At 36.9% G+C, this 15,384-nt stretch overlaps 1 protein-coding gene across 5 annotated transcripts in view; it reads left to right on the forward strand.

Annotated features, from left to right (window-relative positions):
* Nucleotides 1-11,738, forward strand: part of SATB1 (SATB homeobox 1) — a 125,466-nt gene extending 113,728 nt beyond the window's left edge. For 2 of the 5 annotated variants that reach the window (XM_054992058.1, XM_054992054.1), the window contains 3 exons: nucleotides 6,069-6,272; nucleotides 6,885-6,980; nucleotides 10,060-11,738. In XM_054992058.1, the coding sequence (XP_054848033.1) occupies nucleotides 6,069-6,272; nucleotides 6,885-6,980; nucleotides 10,060-10,551 (792 nt within the window). In that variant the 3' untranslated portion in view covers nucleotides 10,552-11,738. The remainder of the gene's footprint in view (nucleotides 1-6,068; nucleotides 6,273-6,884; nucleotides 6,981-10,059) is intronic. The other 3 variants (XM_054992055.1, XM_054992056.1, XM_054992057.1) reach the window with 3 other exon arrangements.
* The last annotated feature ends 3,646 nt before the right edge of the window (nucleotides 11,739-15,384 follow it).

Here is a 15,384-nt window from a genome sequence, read left to right on the forward strand (position 1 = left end):
TATGTATCTCACTGTTCAAAGTATTATGACTTTTTTCCCAAAAGCAACCTTCCTGCACTATGAAGAGCTTGCAGGTCCAACCCAAAGGTAGTGCTATATTGACAGTAACTTTTCTCAGATATATTGTTGCTTTCTGCATGCTAGTACAGTCATTCAGAAGCTATGAAGGGGCATAAATGTTTTTGGAGCAAAGTTGTCTATATTGAATATTTGACATTATCAATTTTCTTTTAGCCTTTTATGTTAAAGGTGATAGATTAGGTAGTTTGGATTTGAGAAGTCCATTTTATCCAGTTTGGGGAACATTGATATGAAATTACATTTGAGTGCCTTCAGCTTTGTAAATGGGAAAAATTACCCTCTATTAGCATGTTTGTGGGCAGATTAAAAACTGTCTTCATTAGCATAAGGAACACTTACTGATTCTTTATAAAACTAGAAAATTATTTGCTGAATGATAAATTGCCAGCTTTACAGTTAGTTGTTGTTGACAATGAGCTCATTCAAAATGCGTACTGCAGTTTAGTCTACAACAAGACTGAATTCTTTTTTTACTCAGAACTACTGTTTAATGGATTATGTACTTAAATCCTGTTCATACTGAATATGAAATGTAATTCATGCTTTTCACAAAACATTTGTATCAAATACCTTCTTATTTAGGCTTGATTTCTTTTAATACTGTATTTTTATTATACCATATGCCCCAGAAATTGTAACAAAATACTCCAGCACATAATTTTGGAAAGAAAAAAATTTGCAGAATATTAACATGAGACACTACAAATTAATCCTTTGATCTCCGAATTTAGAAATTATAGTTCTTAACATTTCAAAGTTGAACAGTTTAAGGATGCTATGCATGTGAATAAAAATCAGTAGCATTTTCAAGAAGTATGTATTTGTGGCTAGTTGTACCAGAATAGGGTTGGAGTATCAAGCCTCAGATTTATTCCCACGATTTCTGTTATAGTGAACGATGCATGTGCAGAGTTCCTTAGCTGGATCAGGACAAATGGGAATTTTGCGGTTGACTTTAATTGGATGGGGTATTACACTCAAGTTCATTCTGTTTAACATAGTTATAGAGAATTACTTAGCTATAAAAGTCTGAAAGGGAAATCCCTTTCATTTTTATTTACCTTTTCATTAAACGTTTGAAATTGTTCACTGCCTTATGGATCCTGAGTTGGGTGGAAAGGCAACATAGAAATGTTTTAAATAAATAAATTGACATCCAATTTTCAAAGCAAAATAAAAATCAGCTTATCCACCCAAGGTGTAGGTGCAAATCATTTCCTTAAACTATCTGAGATCGGTGATGGAAAAGCACCGTACTGTGAAATGTATCAAAAAGTGTACTTTTAGATTTGGTCATTCTTTAAAATGAGCATATAATTAAATTATAATTTTTAAACTACTGAGTTTTGAATAGTGAATATTTTGGAAGTTACCCTTCTCTCACTTTTTTAAAAAAAAATGCTGTTTCTTTAATAAAATTCCTAACAGAAACTCAGCTCCAGTAAACTTACTTAACTGACTCGGATTTAGCATCTTTTTCACCCATTTTCTTGCTTACTGTAGCAAGACTGTTGCATATGTCACTCAGCTACTATAAAGTGCATAGCAGTGTTTCCTTTGTGGCAGATGGATTTAAAACTTGACTTCTCAATAAATGTAGGTTTACAATACATAACTTTACAGGATTTGTGTTGTATATAACAGGTTTGAACATATTATCTCAGAATTCATCTGCATGGCATTTTCAGCTTATCCTAGGGCCCATGCCAGTACCTTAAGTAATAGGGAGAGGGTGTAGCGATTGATAGCAGCTAAAGGCGTGATTTTGAATAGAAACAAAGACTTTAGAACAGAAGGTGTCAAATTAAACTTTGTCAGTTTGGAAAGTAGTAACATCCTGAAAGTTCATCTAACATATTTACATGTGACTAATGTTTATATTTTGCCTTGTTCCTGCTTTATATGCAGTGCAATGTTGCTTGGCAGATTTGCTGCACTGAAAGTTTAGGGTGCTCCTAATATTATTTTTGTTTTTACTCTTTCCTAAGTATATACAAGGCCTAAGGCTCTTCTTTCATATGGGCTCAAAAATCCTAGATAATTTCTGGCCCATTTTAATACGGATTTTTCTCTCCCTTGATATTTTTTCAATAACTATGTGGGTAGCCTTTGATGACAGAGAGAGAGAGAGATGAATTTCAGCTTTTGCTCTTGGTTATACTAGCCCGTATAAGTAAGAGAAGCCACAAAAGAATCTCCCTTCTATAACAAATAGAATTAAACCCTAAATTGAGCCCTAAATTAAAGTGATTTTTTTTTTCAGAAAGGGGCATATGAGAGAGGGTTTTTTTCTTCATTCTCAGTTTTGTTACACAAAGTACTGTTTGAAATAGGAATTTTGTATGAGAGCGCTTTGGTTTCCTATCTACAATCTTTGGGGGAGCATTTTTTCTCTGTCAACCAACTGAAATTCAGGCTTAATAACCATAAGCTTAGCCATATAAATACATTTTAATAGTTTTAAATTAAATTATTTTAAAATGTAAAAAATTCCATGTTGCTGTGCATTCTTTCTGGCATTTCCAAACATCTCTTATTTTAAAATATAAACAACTGAAAAGAGAAACTTTCTTTTTTATTTTAAATTAAAATACAGCATTCCATTTAAAAACTATCAGTCCAGTACTTTAATTCTAAAATTTGTTCAACCCATCTGCTTTGAATCTTTCAGAATTACTGAACTATCCTTGAGAAGCTCACAGAGTATAGTTAGACTTCCAGTTCATCACACTATTTGGAGAGGGGTGTGGTGAGAAATTAGAAGTATTATTGCAGGGCAGAGGTTAATAGCAAACTACTGGAAATGTTTTATTAGTCATGGGTAATTAATAAAGATATGTCTAAGCTCAGAATACAGAAGTGACAGCAAAACCAAAATACTTGCTACTACATGAGTCAGGGCTTATTTTTCTTCTACAATGTTGTGTTAAACCCAACTTAATCACGATTAAGGAATTATTATTATATTTTTTCCAAGCCAGTCTGTGTTCATCATTGTTGCTTTCTAAAGTACTGTCAAGATTTAGACTAAGTTTTCCCAATGAAGTGCCCATGGGCACCATGGTGCCCGCCAGCACTTTCCTTGGCACTTGCTGAGCTTTTGAGAAAGTGGGTAGTGCCATTTAAGGCAGGGCTTCTCTCATTCAAATGAAAGGTTTTTCCACTGAAAGATGAGGAGGACTGATAAGCAACTGTGGACTTTTCTTAGTCAGTGTGTTCCTCCTTCAAGGTTTCCTTCACCTAGGAGGTGTGAGTAGGGAGATATTCCATTTGGCTCCACCTCTAGAGTCAGCCATTTTGAGTTTGGCTCTGCCTCCTGTGGCAGCCATTTTGGGGAGGTGCTCATCACCTCTTGTCAAAATTTCAGGTCCCCACAGCTTCAAAAGGATCCCTGATTTAGACCAAAAATATTTTCAGGGAAGGATAATCTTGAAATTAGCTGTTCTGCTTTTCATAAATACTGTCTCAACACTATTTGATCAGTCCAGATGAGCCTAATCACACACTTCTTGCCCAGTGTAGATCCATAAATCTTGAACTTGTTTTCTTGACTATTTCTTCCACAAGCTCTATAGCTTAATTACCCTACAGAAATAGCATTCTGGGAGATGTGTATGGTCTTCCTGGTGTTTACAGTAGCCACTTGTGTTGCTTACACATACATTCTGTTAATGTGCATTACACGGCACAGGGAAATACGGTTCTGTTGAGCTGAATGAGACAGCCTCACATGTGACTAATATGCCCACATTCAACTAAACTCCCAAGGTCATTGGGTTATGGGGGAGGGAGCAATAAGTTTAAAAACCACATTTTTTTCCTAAATTATTTTTGGTGTTTTTTTAAATCAGCCTTCAACTGATTTCCACAAAAATCAAATTGAAAAATAAATCAAATTGAAAAATGGAAGAACAATTACTGTAGCTAGATTCCAAAGAATTACACAACTGAATACATCTGAAAAGATGTATTTGTGTTCATATTATGTTCATATTTCTTCCATAACAGACAGCAAAGTGCTTTTCAAACTGAGAACACTTTCCTAAAGTGCAGAAAGAAGACACTGGTGTAATCCAATGAAAGTTCCTGAACTTTTTATGAAGTTAAGTTCCTGTAAAATCAATGAGCTTTCAAGTCCAATTTATTGATGACATGGTGTTTTTTTTGTGTGTGTGTGTGTGTGTGTGTGTGTGTGTGTGTGTGTGTGTGTGTGTGTGTGTGTGTGTGTGTGTGTGTGTGTGTGTGTGTGTGTGTGTGTGTGTTTAACAATTAACAATCCCACTGGGTCTGCCTTAAACCCTTGGTCATGTGTGAAGTGGCTTTTTGTATCCCACCTGGTGTGGTGCGATGTGATATATGCGTGTTTGTGTGTGTACGTGTGTGAAGACAGAAAAGGAGCATACTTTACCCAGGTTATCTGCTGTCACTAGTGAAATTATTATTTAAAGTATTTCTCAAAACACTTTTCTTTCCTACTGAGTACATGTCAAGTTCAAAGCATCTATTATTTTTACCAGTCAAAACAGTTAAACTTGTTCTTCCAGGTAGCTAACATTGGGGATCTAAAAAGCCAGATCTCAGATACAAAGATTTTGTGCTATTGCCATGGACTTACCTCTGACCTCTCCCCCTGGCCAGTTCTTATCCCATTCAGCATTTTTAAACTACTAAACTGACAGCTCAAAGTGTGTGCATAGAGCATTTTTTTCTCTATTCTTTGTCATTTTCCCAGACTACGAAATGTAGGAATTGAGATATGTCACTTCCAGAAAACTTCATCTAGTAGACTTGTGGTTTCTTTGAACATACTTACCTTCCAATGAATTGTTTCACAACTCTTTTTCTTTAGAAAATTGTTTGAACAAAACATTTTAAAGCACTATTACACAGGAAGGTTTCAAATTATGATTCAGTTGTTTGCCAAATTTCTTCCCCCCCCCTAATCTTTAAATAAATGGTTTGTGTTATTAATCATAAAAGAGAATTGTCAGTTGTGTATTTACTTTTATTTCTTTCCATGTGTTCATTTTTCTGTAAATGCTATTCTCTAGATCCCTTTGTCCTGTTTCTTTAAAACCAATACTAAAAAATTCAAATAATGCCACAGATATCATTTAAGATGGCATGTAGGCAATTGCTAAACCGTTGAGGGGGGGGGGGAGAAATCTGTGCATCTATTTTAGAAGCAAATTAGCATTTGCTACAGTTCTCCTGGGACAATCTTTTGGCATACTTTCAAGCCTGTTTTTCCCTAGAACATGCTTGGGTTAGAGCAGGTGCTTTTATAGACAGTTTGCATGCACTGTGATACGGAGATGATGAAGAGTGTGGTCTTGTTCATATCATGTATAAAATCATGATTTAGATTTCCAAGCCTATTTTAGAATTAAAAGTAACTGAGCACGTGGAATGAAAGATGATACCCTACTTAGAGATGTCTATTCAAAGGATTATTTCCTTTCAAAGGGGCATTAGAGAACTTTTGTATCATATGATTTCTGTAAGCCTGCTTCATAGTCAAGGTAGATATTGGAAACACTCTGTAACAAAAACTGGAAACAAGATATAATAAAAAAGCTACCAAAATATGTCTTTTATGCCCTCAGATGGATATGGGCTTAAATAAACGAAAAGCAGCAACAGACAGACAATAGAAGGGTGAGATAAAACAGAATGCTTTCTTATATACTTGAGATATGTGGTACATTGCTATCTTCCCTGGTTTCTGTGTCTGTTAAATATATAACTGCTCTGTGAAACTAGGATATTATTCCAAAAGTTGGCTGTCTCTTGTGGGATTTGTTTGACAGTGCCCTTGATGTCCTGGATAGATTTTGTAGAGAAATGTCTAAATTGCAAAAGAGTGAAATGCTATAAGAGGAGTAAGCTTTGTCTTAATTTTTGTCTGTTTTATTGCCAAGGAAGCATTTTTGAGAGGACTGTTTTCCTGTTAAGATGATCTAATATTTTGATGGTACTGTCTTAAGGGATGGCTCTGTGAACTCTTACGTTGGAAAGAAGATCCTTCACCTGAGAACAGAACCCTGTGGGAAAATCTGTCAATGATCCGGAGGTTCCTCAGTCTTCCTCAGCCTGAACGAGATGCCATTTACGAACAAGAAAGCAATGCAGTTCATCACCATGGCGACCGGCCTTCCCACATTATCCACGTTCCAGCAGAACAGATTCAGGTTGGTTTACCTTGGCCAATTCAGTAGAGGTCTAAGTTAAACAAATCAAAATCATTTTACTTCCTGCGAAATAAATCATTTCTTTTATTTCTGCTGCATTAAATGAAAGTGTCCTAATACAAATAAGATTATTTTGGAATTAAAAAGTGATGTTTTGGACAATAGGGGCAAGTGCATGCAGCATACCAGAATTAATTTTAGAGTTTCCCTATCAGCTACTCCCCTGTACTTAATTCCCAAAATTATGTTTAAAATTGGTTTGGGGGGGATGATGCAAGAGTTACTGAAGTAAATTTGCAGTGTACATGTGTGTGCTTGAAGCATTTTTCCTTTTCAGCAGCTCTTGCACCACCAATTGAGGGAAATGCTTGATATGGATGCTTTAAAAAGAACTCTGAGTTGCATGCATCCCTCTCACTCATGGCCATAGTTTATAAATGGGAAGGACTTAGATATTTAGGTGCCATAATTATTTTTTAAGAACAGCAGATGGCCTGTAACAGTGTTTCATCTATAATAAATAGTGGGAGAGGTTCCAGCTCCAAATTCCTCATTCCACTTATCCCGGTTTGAGAGTTGGGATGAGTCAATGTCTGTTTGTTTTTCCTTCAGAGCCCCTCTCCCACCACCCTTGGGAAAGGAGAGCATAGAGGCGCTTTCTTACCTGGCCTGCTGACCACTGGACCTTGGCTGGGTGCTGCTCCCCAGGTGAGCTGGCACGAGTTAACGTGTCAGGGAGAGTCATGGAGGGTTTTCAAAACTTGATCCCATTGCATCCTATCATATAAGTGAAGAACAGGGACTTTTGCCTCTCTGAAAATGGAGAAGACCTTTTAACTCGTTTGTACTGTAGGCCCTGGGATGGCCATTAACTTTCCCTTTCTTCTGCAAGAATAGGTAGTCCCCTGACGGTCCTCAGACTCTGAATGACTTCTATTATTATTAAGGAACTATATACAAAGCCAAGATAATAGAGTTTTCCAGCAGCCCAAAACTGCACCTACTGTGTACTAAAGATAAAACAAATGGAACAAAACAATCCCTTAGGATATTGGCTGTCTGAAATTTTGAACACTGAGAAACAGACTGTCTGTGCTAAGAAATGTAACCATATTTGCTTAAGAAAGCACGTTTTAATAAATTTGCTATGTATAAGTACAAAAGGAAAATCTTATAGAATCATGCTGTTGCGCTGTTTTCTCAGGTGGGTTTGCCTTACTATGAGAAACTACTTTATTTATCTTGTAGATAATACTCATAACTTCAGTCCTAAATAACATGTAGCTCTCATTCAAATCAACAGGGCTTATTCTGAGTAAGCATGATTAGGGTTTGGCTATACCTAAGTGGTAACAGCATTGAAGAACAAGGAAGCACAAGATTCTATTTTAATATGTGCATTAATTTCTATAGCATATTCTCCAGTCATTGGGCTGAATTCTATGCACTGTTAGCCTAAGAGGCTGGCATATGCAAATTCTTCCAGTCTTCTCCTTAGCCCACCTGTGAGACTTGAGAAGACTGTGCCAAAGGGCCCACATGGATGAAAATCCATTTGATATAGCACTGAAGAAAGGAAGGGGGGGCCAGACAGCACCTCCAATCTGTTCCTCCAGTGGACTCCACTGACAGAGGCAGAGGAGGTGATTTCACTCACTTTCCCCTCCTCATTGTAGTTCCTGGCTTTGCATTCTCATGGGTCTCCCAACTCTTGACATTGCATTTGCAAAGGTCACAGGTAGTTGGGAAAAGGGGAAGGTGATAAAAATCTACTTTTATGCTTGTGTTGCATGGAATTCATCACAGTAGCTTCTACGGCAGCTTGATCTGTATAGATAATAATGGTGTTTGAAGAATGTGTGCATATTCCAAGGCTGTAACTGCATAGTGTGTGTATAGTACATATATAGTGTGTGCAAAGTCACCAAGTAACTCTACTGATGTTAAATGCAGTCCTGAATCCTAGCAGAATTCTATTCAAATCAGTAAGTTCAACTGTATGAGTAATTAAAATATTCTCTGAAGCAGGAAAAATTCATACTCTCATTTAAATTGTACCATATAACCGTAAATAAAGAAATGAATTGCACCATATGATAAATCCAAAATTTTAAAAATCAGTGCTGTGGGTCTTTGTAGAAGAAAATAATCTAGAAATAAAACAATAGTACATACATTGCCTTATGATTTAAATTTCATCTCATAACAAGTGGCCAGGGAAAGGAAGTGTCCCTTATTTTTAAAACTGTTCCACAATATCCTGTCTCATTTTTTCCCTTATCATGATATATATGGATGACCCACATTTTTGCTGTTATTTTCTCATAACTGAATGCAGAGGGCACTTTCAGTTGTATAAGGGATTGCCTGCAGTTTCTATGGATTCTCCCATGTGGTACATCCTCCCTGGCTCTATGCATTTCCTGACAATCCCCCAGACATGACAGCACTTTTTTATAGAAGGCAAGAGACTGCAGTGGGAAGTGGGGAGGCAGGAAAAGCCCACCTTCAATGTGCAGAACTCAGCTCATGGTTCTCCAGCTCCCACTACTTGTCTCACTTCTAGCTTTGTTGGATTTTTGCAATTATTGACAATCAATTCATTACATTTTTAGAAAGCCTAGCTGTTCATAGCCTAGCTGTTCTACTTGTCATAGAACTGCTTCTTTGAATTCTGTCCCCTTTCACTTTATCCTCAGTAACAACCAAATAATTCTTCAAAAAATATTAAGGATTGGTAAGTATGCAATTTACAGAAAAAGGCAATAGAATCCAAGCAAGTTAGGCAATAATTCCAAGATTGCTGTACATTTGGTTATTTCTTTCCTCCTGTTTTCAGTCTGTGTTTAGTTAGGATAATATCACTCACCCTCTTTAGAATAGTGAGAATTTGGCTATATCCTATTTTGTATTCCAACCCCCCCCCCCTTTTTGTATGCATATACAAAAGGTTTCACCTTAAAACTTCAGAGTCTGTTTAATAGTACGCCTGATGCAGACATAACACTAACTACAGAGCACCCCATTGGACTTTCATGTTCCTCTGCAGCCCTTTTTCTCCTCTCTCATTCGCTTTTCAGACCTACGTATGCACAAGTTCATACATTCAGTGGTGCTGCAGTAGTGTGATGGAATAGGACGAACCCTAACTTTCCTCCATGCAGATATTCTCCTAAATTGAGCAGTACAAGTGGATACCCAATTATGCAGAGGCCAAGGCTATGAAATTCTCCTTCTCCTCCTCCTCCTTTTAAGGAGAAATCTTGGTTTGGTTGCATGCTCCTGTGGAAAACCAGATCATGCTGGAGGCTGTCTCCATTCTGAAGAGGAGGGGCTCGTGCTGCCCTTCCACAGCACTATCTTAGTGCCCCTGCCCAGTAAATTTTATGAACCAGGCTACTCTGTATCACTACATGTGTACCAATTTTAGTGCTAGTGTCAGTTACCTGGATACCAGAAGTTGGAATTCCGGTTAGGACAATTTTGTGAAATGTGCTTTGAGACAACAAAACACTTGGTACAAATAACAATAACTCCGTTAGCTCTGCAAAGGGACTAAAGAAGAGAATCCACATGCAAGAGGGCAGTAAGCTTGCAATACTATAGGGCATTCTGTATTTTTTTCATCATGATGAGAAAATCAAGCAGTGTTACATCTGTTTTAGGACAGTTACTCTCTATATAAACTTACTTTAAACATTTTAGCAGGTTGTATTTATCTAAAAACCAGGATTTTCTCAGATTTGTATGCAACAAAATAATCAATATGATTTTTCTTGCTTGTCAGCAGCAGCAGCAACAGCAGCAGCAACAACAGCAGCAGCAGCAGCAGCCACCACCACCACCAGGTCCTAGATTACCCCCAAGGCAGCCAACAGTAGCATCACCAGCTGAATCAGAGGAGGAAAATCGTCAGAAGACCCGTCCACGAACAAAAATTTCTGTAGAAGCCCTGGGCATTCTACAGAGTTTTATACAAGATGTAGGCCTATATCCAGATGAAGAAGCAATCCAGACTCTTTCCGCTCAACTTGACCTACCCAAGTATACTATTATCAAGTTTTTTCAGAACCAGCGATATTATGTTAAGCACCATGGAAAGCTGAAAGACAACTCAGGCTTGGAGGTAGATGTTGCAGAATATAAAGAAGAAGAGCTGCTTCAGGATTTGGAAGAGAGTGTCCAAGACAAAAATACGAACACAATTTTTTCAGTTAAATTAGAAGAAGAGTTATCAGTAGAAGGGAACACTGACATTAATACTGAATTGAAAGACTGATCAAAAAAGTATTCAACAGTGTCACTGCTATTTCCTAATGAAATGAAAATTCCATCCTGTGTTCTGTCGGCAACCTCCTTATTCATTGTTTGGCCAATGAATCTTCCAAAACTTGCACAAAAGTTGAGAAAATTAAAGGATAATGCAGACTGCACTAGATATTTTACAAACTGCTTCAGAGCTACTGATGAAGCATTGAGGATTGTTTCATTGTTAATTTGTGTTCACGGGGTACACTGAGATGTATCCCAAAAGCATGAGATCAGTGGATTTTTTTTTTAAATTCTAGAGCTTTCAGACAAGCATTACTTTTGAGATTTATTGTTTTTGTTTTAGGTTTCTTTTCTCAGTTTTTACTGTAACACTCCACACTTGATATTTGAAAGCTCACATTTATTTAAATAAAAGAAAAAGAAGAGTTTGTTACTCTTGCTCTATTGTATGTTACAAAAGAACTATAGACTGTGGGATGCAGTTTAAAGTTAACATATGCCAACAAATGCCTTGTATTATATGGCACTGCCGTAACTCAGATTTGTTTTCTTTTCAGAAAAAAAGAGGTCACTGTATCTTTTTCATTATCATTCTCATTGTTACATGATTTTTTGAAAACAAAATGTGAAACACGGTTTATCCCATTATTTATTTGTAGATCCTACAGCATCATGTTGTAATTAATTTTTAGAAGTTTCCGTTAAATGTAATATTGCTTCTATTGTTACCATATTGATTTTTTTTCTATTTATAAATGTATTTTGATGGGCAGTAAAACAAAGTGTCTTAAAAGTTTTAAATAGAGAAAATGTGCTTTACACAGTTGCCTATAAAAAGTGCTCTATGTTATCCAAGCAATTCATACTATAAGCTTCACTCTTATTGTTGTATGCAATTTTTACTATCATGCAAATAAGCTTAGGTAAATAAAACTAATAGATCACCTTAGAAACTTATGCAATTAATGTGAAAATAATTGATGTTTGCAATGTGTCTTCCTTTGGTTTACAATCAATTTTAAAGCTACAGCTGTATAAATTTTCTGTATAAAGGTGTATTTCTTTTTTATGAGTTTATTGCTATGAAAACACCAGTTATTTTGTTACAGCTGGCTGTTTTTATAAGTGTATCACAATTTTCTTTATGCAGAAATGTTCTGACTAGGAGTGGTTATTGACTGTAACTACACAATTAAAATTGTTTGTATGGTATGATATGACCGGGTTGGTCTGCTTTTCTGTCTCTTTTGGAGGGATAGCACTCTAAATGTATGTCATACCTTTCACTCATTGCTGTGAAGGATTCTTTCTCACACACATATTTCTTTTTTAAAGACCTCAAACTAGAAATCTGACAGATACTTCTAAAGGAAACCCAGTTTTACTGTGAAAATCATAACCTGTCTCGTCTTGGTTTTAAAAGTTGCCTGCCCAACAGAGATAGCAGGATATTATTGAGTCAAAAGGCTATCAGGCAAAAACATATTTACAGTTCCTGGCAGTAATGCACTTATAATGGATGCAGCTGGTTTTGTTTTACAGTATTTGAATTTATGATAACACTGTTCCTTATACTAATGTATACACATTTTAAAAAACCATTAATAGTCACAAAGTAAATAGGAAAGACGTGAAATCCCCTTACTAAGCAAGATTATTTTTAATGAACATTAATAAGGATGTTGATAAAGCAGTAATAATTACAGGGTTTGGGTTTCATATGGACTTCATGTCTAGGCTTGTAAGAGCTGAAGTGGGGGATGCAAAAGAAAATGCTAAACAATACTATATTGTCTCTTTTCTCAAAATAAAACAAAATTGAGGACCCTTGTGAATTCCATTTAAATTATCCCATTGAAGAATTACTGTAGCCACTAAGCTTTATATTATTTTAGGAAGAATTTTTATTTATTTATTGCACAAATTTTCATAATCTGTTACAAAATGATATATTGAGTTTTGTTTGGCAGAACAATCCAGTATACATTATGGTCCTACACTTGGATTTTCTTTTGGGAAAAAAAAAAGAAAATTTATGTTATTCAACAGTGCAATATAGTTTGTATATTTGCAAATTCATACATTTGGGTTATTTGAAGAGGCAGAAGTCCCACTTTTTCCTTTGCTCACTGGCATTTTTTTTATAACTTGTGTGCCAAGATAAAACCAGTTTGTATAAAAAGTATTACATGCTAAATACTGATGGAAGCCACAGATATTATTGTTGAAATCAGTGTGCTTGTGCTGCCTGTATTTGTGTTGCAGCACAGTGTTTGGTGTTTATGTGATAGAGTGACCATTTGGAAAGGAGGTCACCTTTGGGGTGGGAGGTCACAAACCAAATTAATTTAGCTTGTTAACAATGGGCCAGAAGGGAGCTACAAGAAAAGAAAAAGTTGGTTTTGCACAGCAGTAAGGTAGAGATATCCAGTAAGTGGAGATTTGTGAACAAGAATTAGGTTAAAAGAACTGTCAACAGGTAATGTTGCCTATGGTATGAATAAATGTTTTCTCCTTGGGAAAAGTTGCTGCATGATTGCCTGCATCAAATTCCTTTGGGCTTCAGCCTGTCTCTCAAAAGCCAGTGCCTAGTCTCTGTACCAACACAGAAGCAGAAAACGCAGACTGCAGACCAACGAGGTAGGGGTTTCTGCATATTCAGTGGCCTCCCCAAGTTAGCTGGAAACGTTTGAGTTTGTAAATTTAAAACAAAGCAACAACCTTCAGCTTGGTAAGGAATGAGCATGTACTAGGAGGCACAGAATGTTGAGACCAGCTAAAAGTTTGTGGGGGAGGGCGGGAGGGGGGAGATGGTGAAACTGGCCTACTCCAGCTCCTAACATACAGATGAAGATTTTCCAGTCAGTTCTGCTCTCCAGAATCTCTTGCAGGCCTCCAGCTTGACACAACTAGTGAGCAGTTACTTTTCACCAGCATTTGTTTGTGGTGCTGCACAGCTACCAATCTTGCTCTACATTAATTCAACTACAGCAACAGAGCTATGTTAGACCCAATTGAAATGTGATGTTAGCAGGCAAAAAGAATGTAACCGTGAAGTGGTTCACACACTTGGTATCCTGTTTTACTGCTACACATGCAAAACCACACAGAGTCATAATTAAATCTGGCCTTAGTCCTTGAGTGCTGAGAAAATGTATCGGGTACATGAAGTAAACCATTTTCCTGTATATTTAATAAATGTACATATAGTGACATTAACTGGAGACTATGAAAGTTGAAGCCTTCAAAAATAGGAAAAGGTAGCCTTTGAGGTGCTGCTGGGTCACACTTCTTTTTCTAGTACATATGATTCATCATTACATACTTTCACAAGTTCAACTTTTCTGCCAACTAAGTGACACCAATATGTCTCCTTGGTTCAAAATTTTGACAGTCCCCAAGATGGATAAATAACAGAATGGAGACTGAGTCTTAATGTTATGCGAGGCAAGACTACTATGGTTGTGTGTAACTCCATTTATCTTGTCCTAAATAGTTCACACAACATACTATGTCCTTGTTTTTACAGAGCCAACCTAGAACAATAGGATTTGTTACATCATAATCTTACTTACCTTGACACAAGGCAAGAATGTATTTTCATTTTTGGCCCTAGGTAGTGAGTGACTTCAGAACAGTCTTATTGGAAACATTTTGTGAGCTAAATCCTATGGCCAGGATCCAAAGTACTACTTTATGCTCCCTCAAGGACTTGGGAATGCACAGTGGGATTTTTTTTAACAGAAGACCCATAGGCTATATCAAAAATTGTAAAAAAAAAAAAAAACCCTCCTTTGTTTCAAAAGTATATAACATGGGAGACATCTGGTTTAGAAACTTCAAATTAGCATCCTTTCAAGCACATAGAACTAATTGCACGGTTCTCTGGAGCTGGACTGTGCTTCTAAAACTGATGTGCGACTATCCTGATCGTATTTAGAAATAGTTTCAGCTAGACATGCTACAAAGTAAAACCACCGGGCCCCCTCGCGGGGTGGGCGGGACAGACAGACAGACAGACAGACAGACAGACAGACAGACAGACAGACAGACAGATAGATAGATAGATAGATAGATAGATAGATCTTGAACCTATTAAACTATTTTTAAACTCTGGCAAAGAAAATTCTGACAAGGAAGGCAATAAGGTAGAAATAATGTGATGGCATGTACTATTCAAAGTTTGTTACACCTCAAAAACTAGCTAATAAACAATGAGCAAGATTTCCAAATCATTTCTGTTTCTAGGGTTGCCAGCCTCCAGGTAGTGGCTGGAGATCTCCCAGAATTACAACTGGTCTCCAGGCCACAGAGATCAGTTCACCTGGAGAAAATGGCTACTTTTGGGGGTGGACTCTATGGAATTATGCCATGCCAAGGTCCTTTCCCTCTCCAAACCCCACTTTCTCCAGGTTTTTCCAGGTTTCACCCCTCAGATCTTCAGGAATTTTCCGTCTTGGAGCTGGCAACCCTATCTGTTTCCTCCCCTCTTAATTCTACATGTGCCTCCAGCTTCACACTATTAACGAGCAATGACGTTCAGTAGAGCAAAGCATTTTTTTGGTAAACACACCTGACAATTCACTGATGAATGCAACTAGAGTTGTAGTAGAACTGTCTTAGATCCTAGTTAAACACTATGCTGCCAGGCAAAAAGAACTTTACCATGCAGTCTTGCTTGCATCTGGTGTTATGATGTTCCCACATCCTTAAACAGCAAGAATGGCACCAGAGGCATTTTTAAAATTGACTTCAGTTCTTATGCTCTTCAAATATACTTAAATGCTTATGTTTTGAGGCTTTTGTTCTCTTGGTTTTACCCAAACACTAAAGTATACTT

The sequence above is a fragment of the Eublepharis macularius genome, chromosome 11 (genome assembly GCF_028583425.1).
Source record: "Eublepharis macularius isolate TG4126 chromosome 11, MPM_Emac_v1.0, whole genome shotgun sequence".
NCBI lineage: Eukaryota > Metazoa > Chordata > Lepidosauria > Squamata > Eublepharidae > Eublepharis > Eublepharis macularius.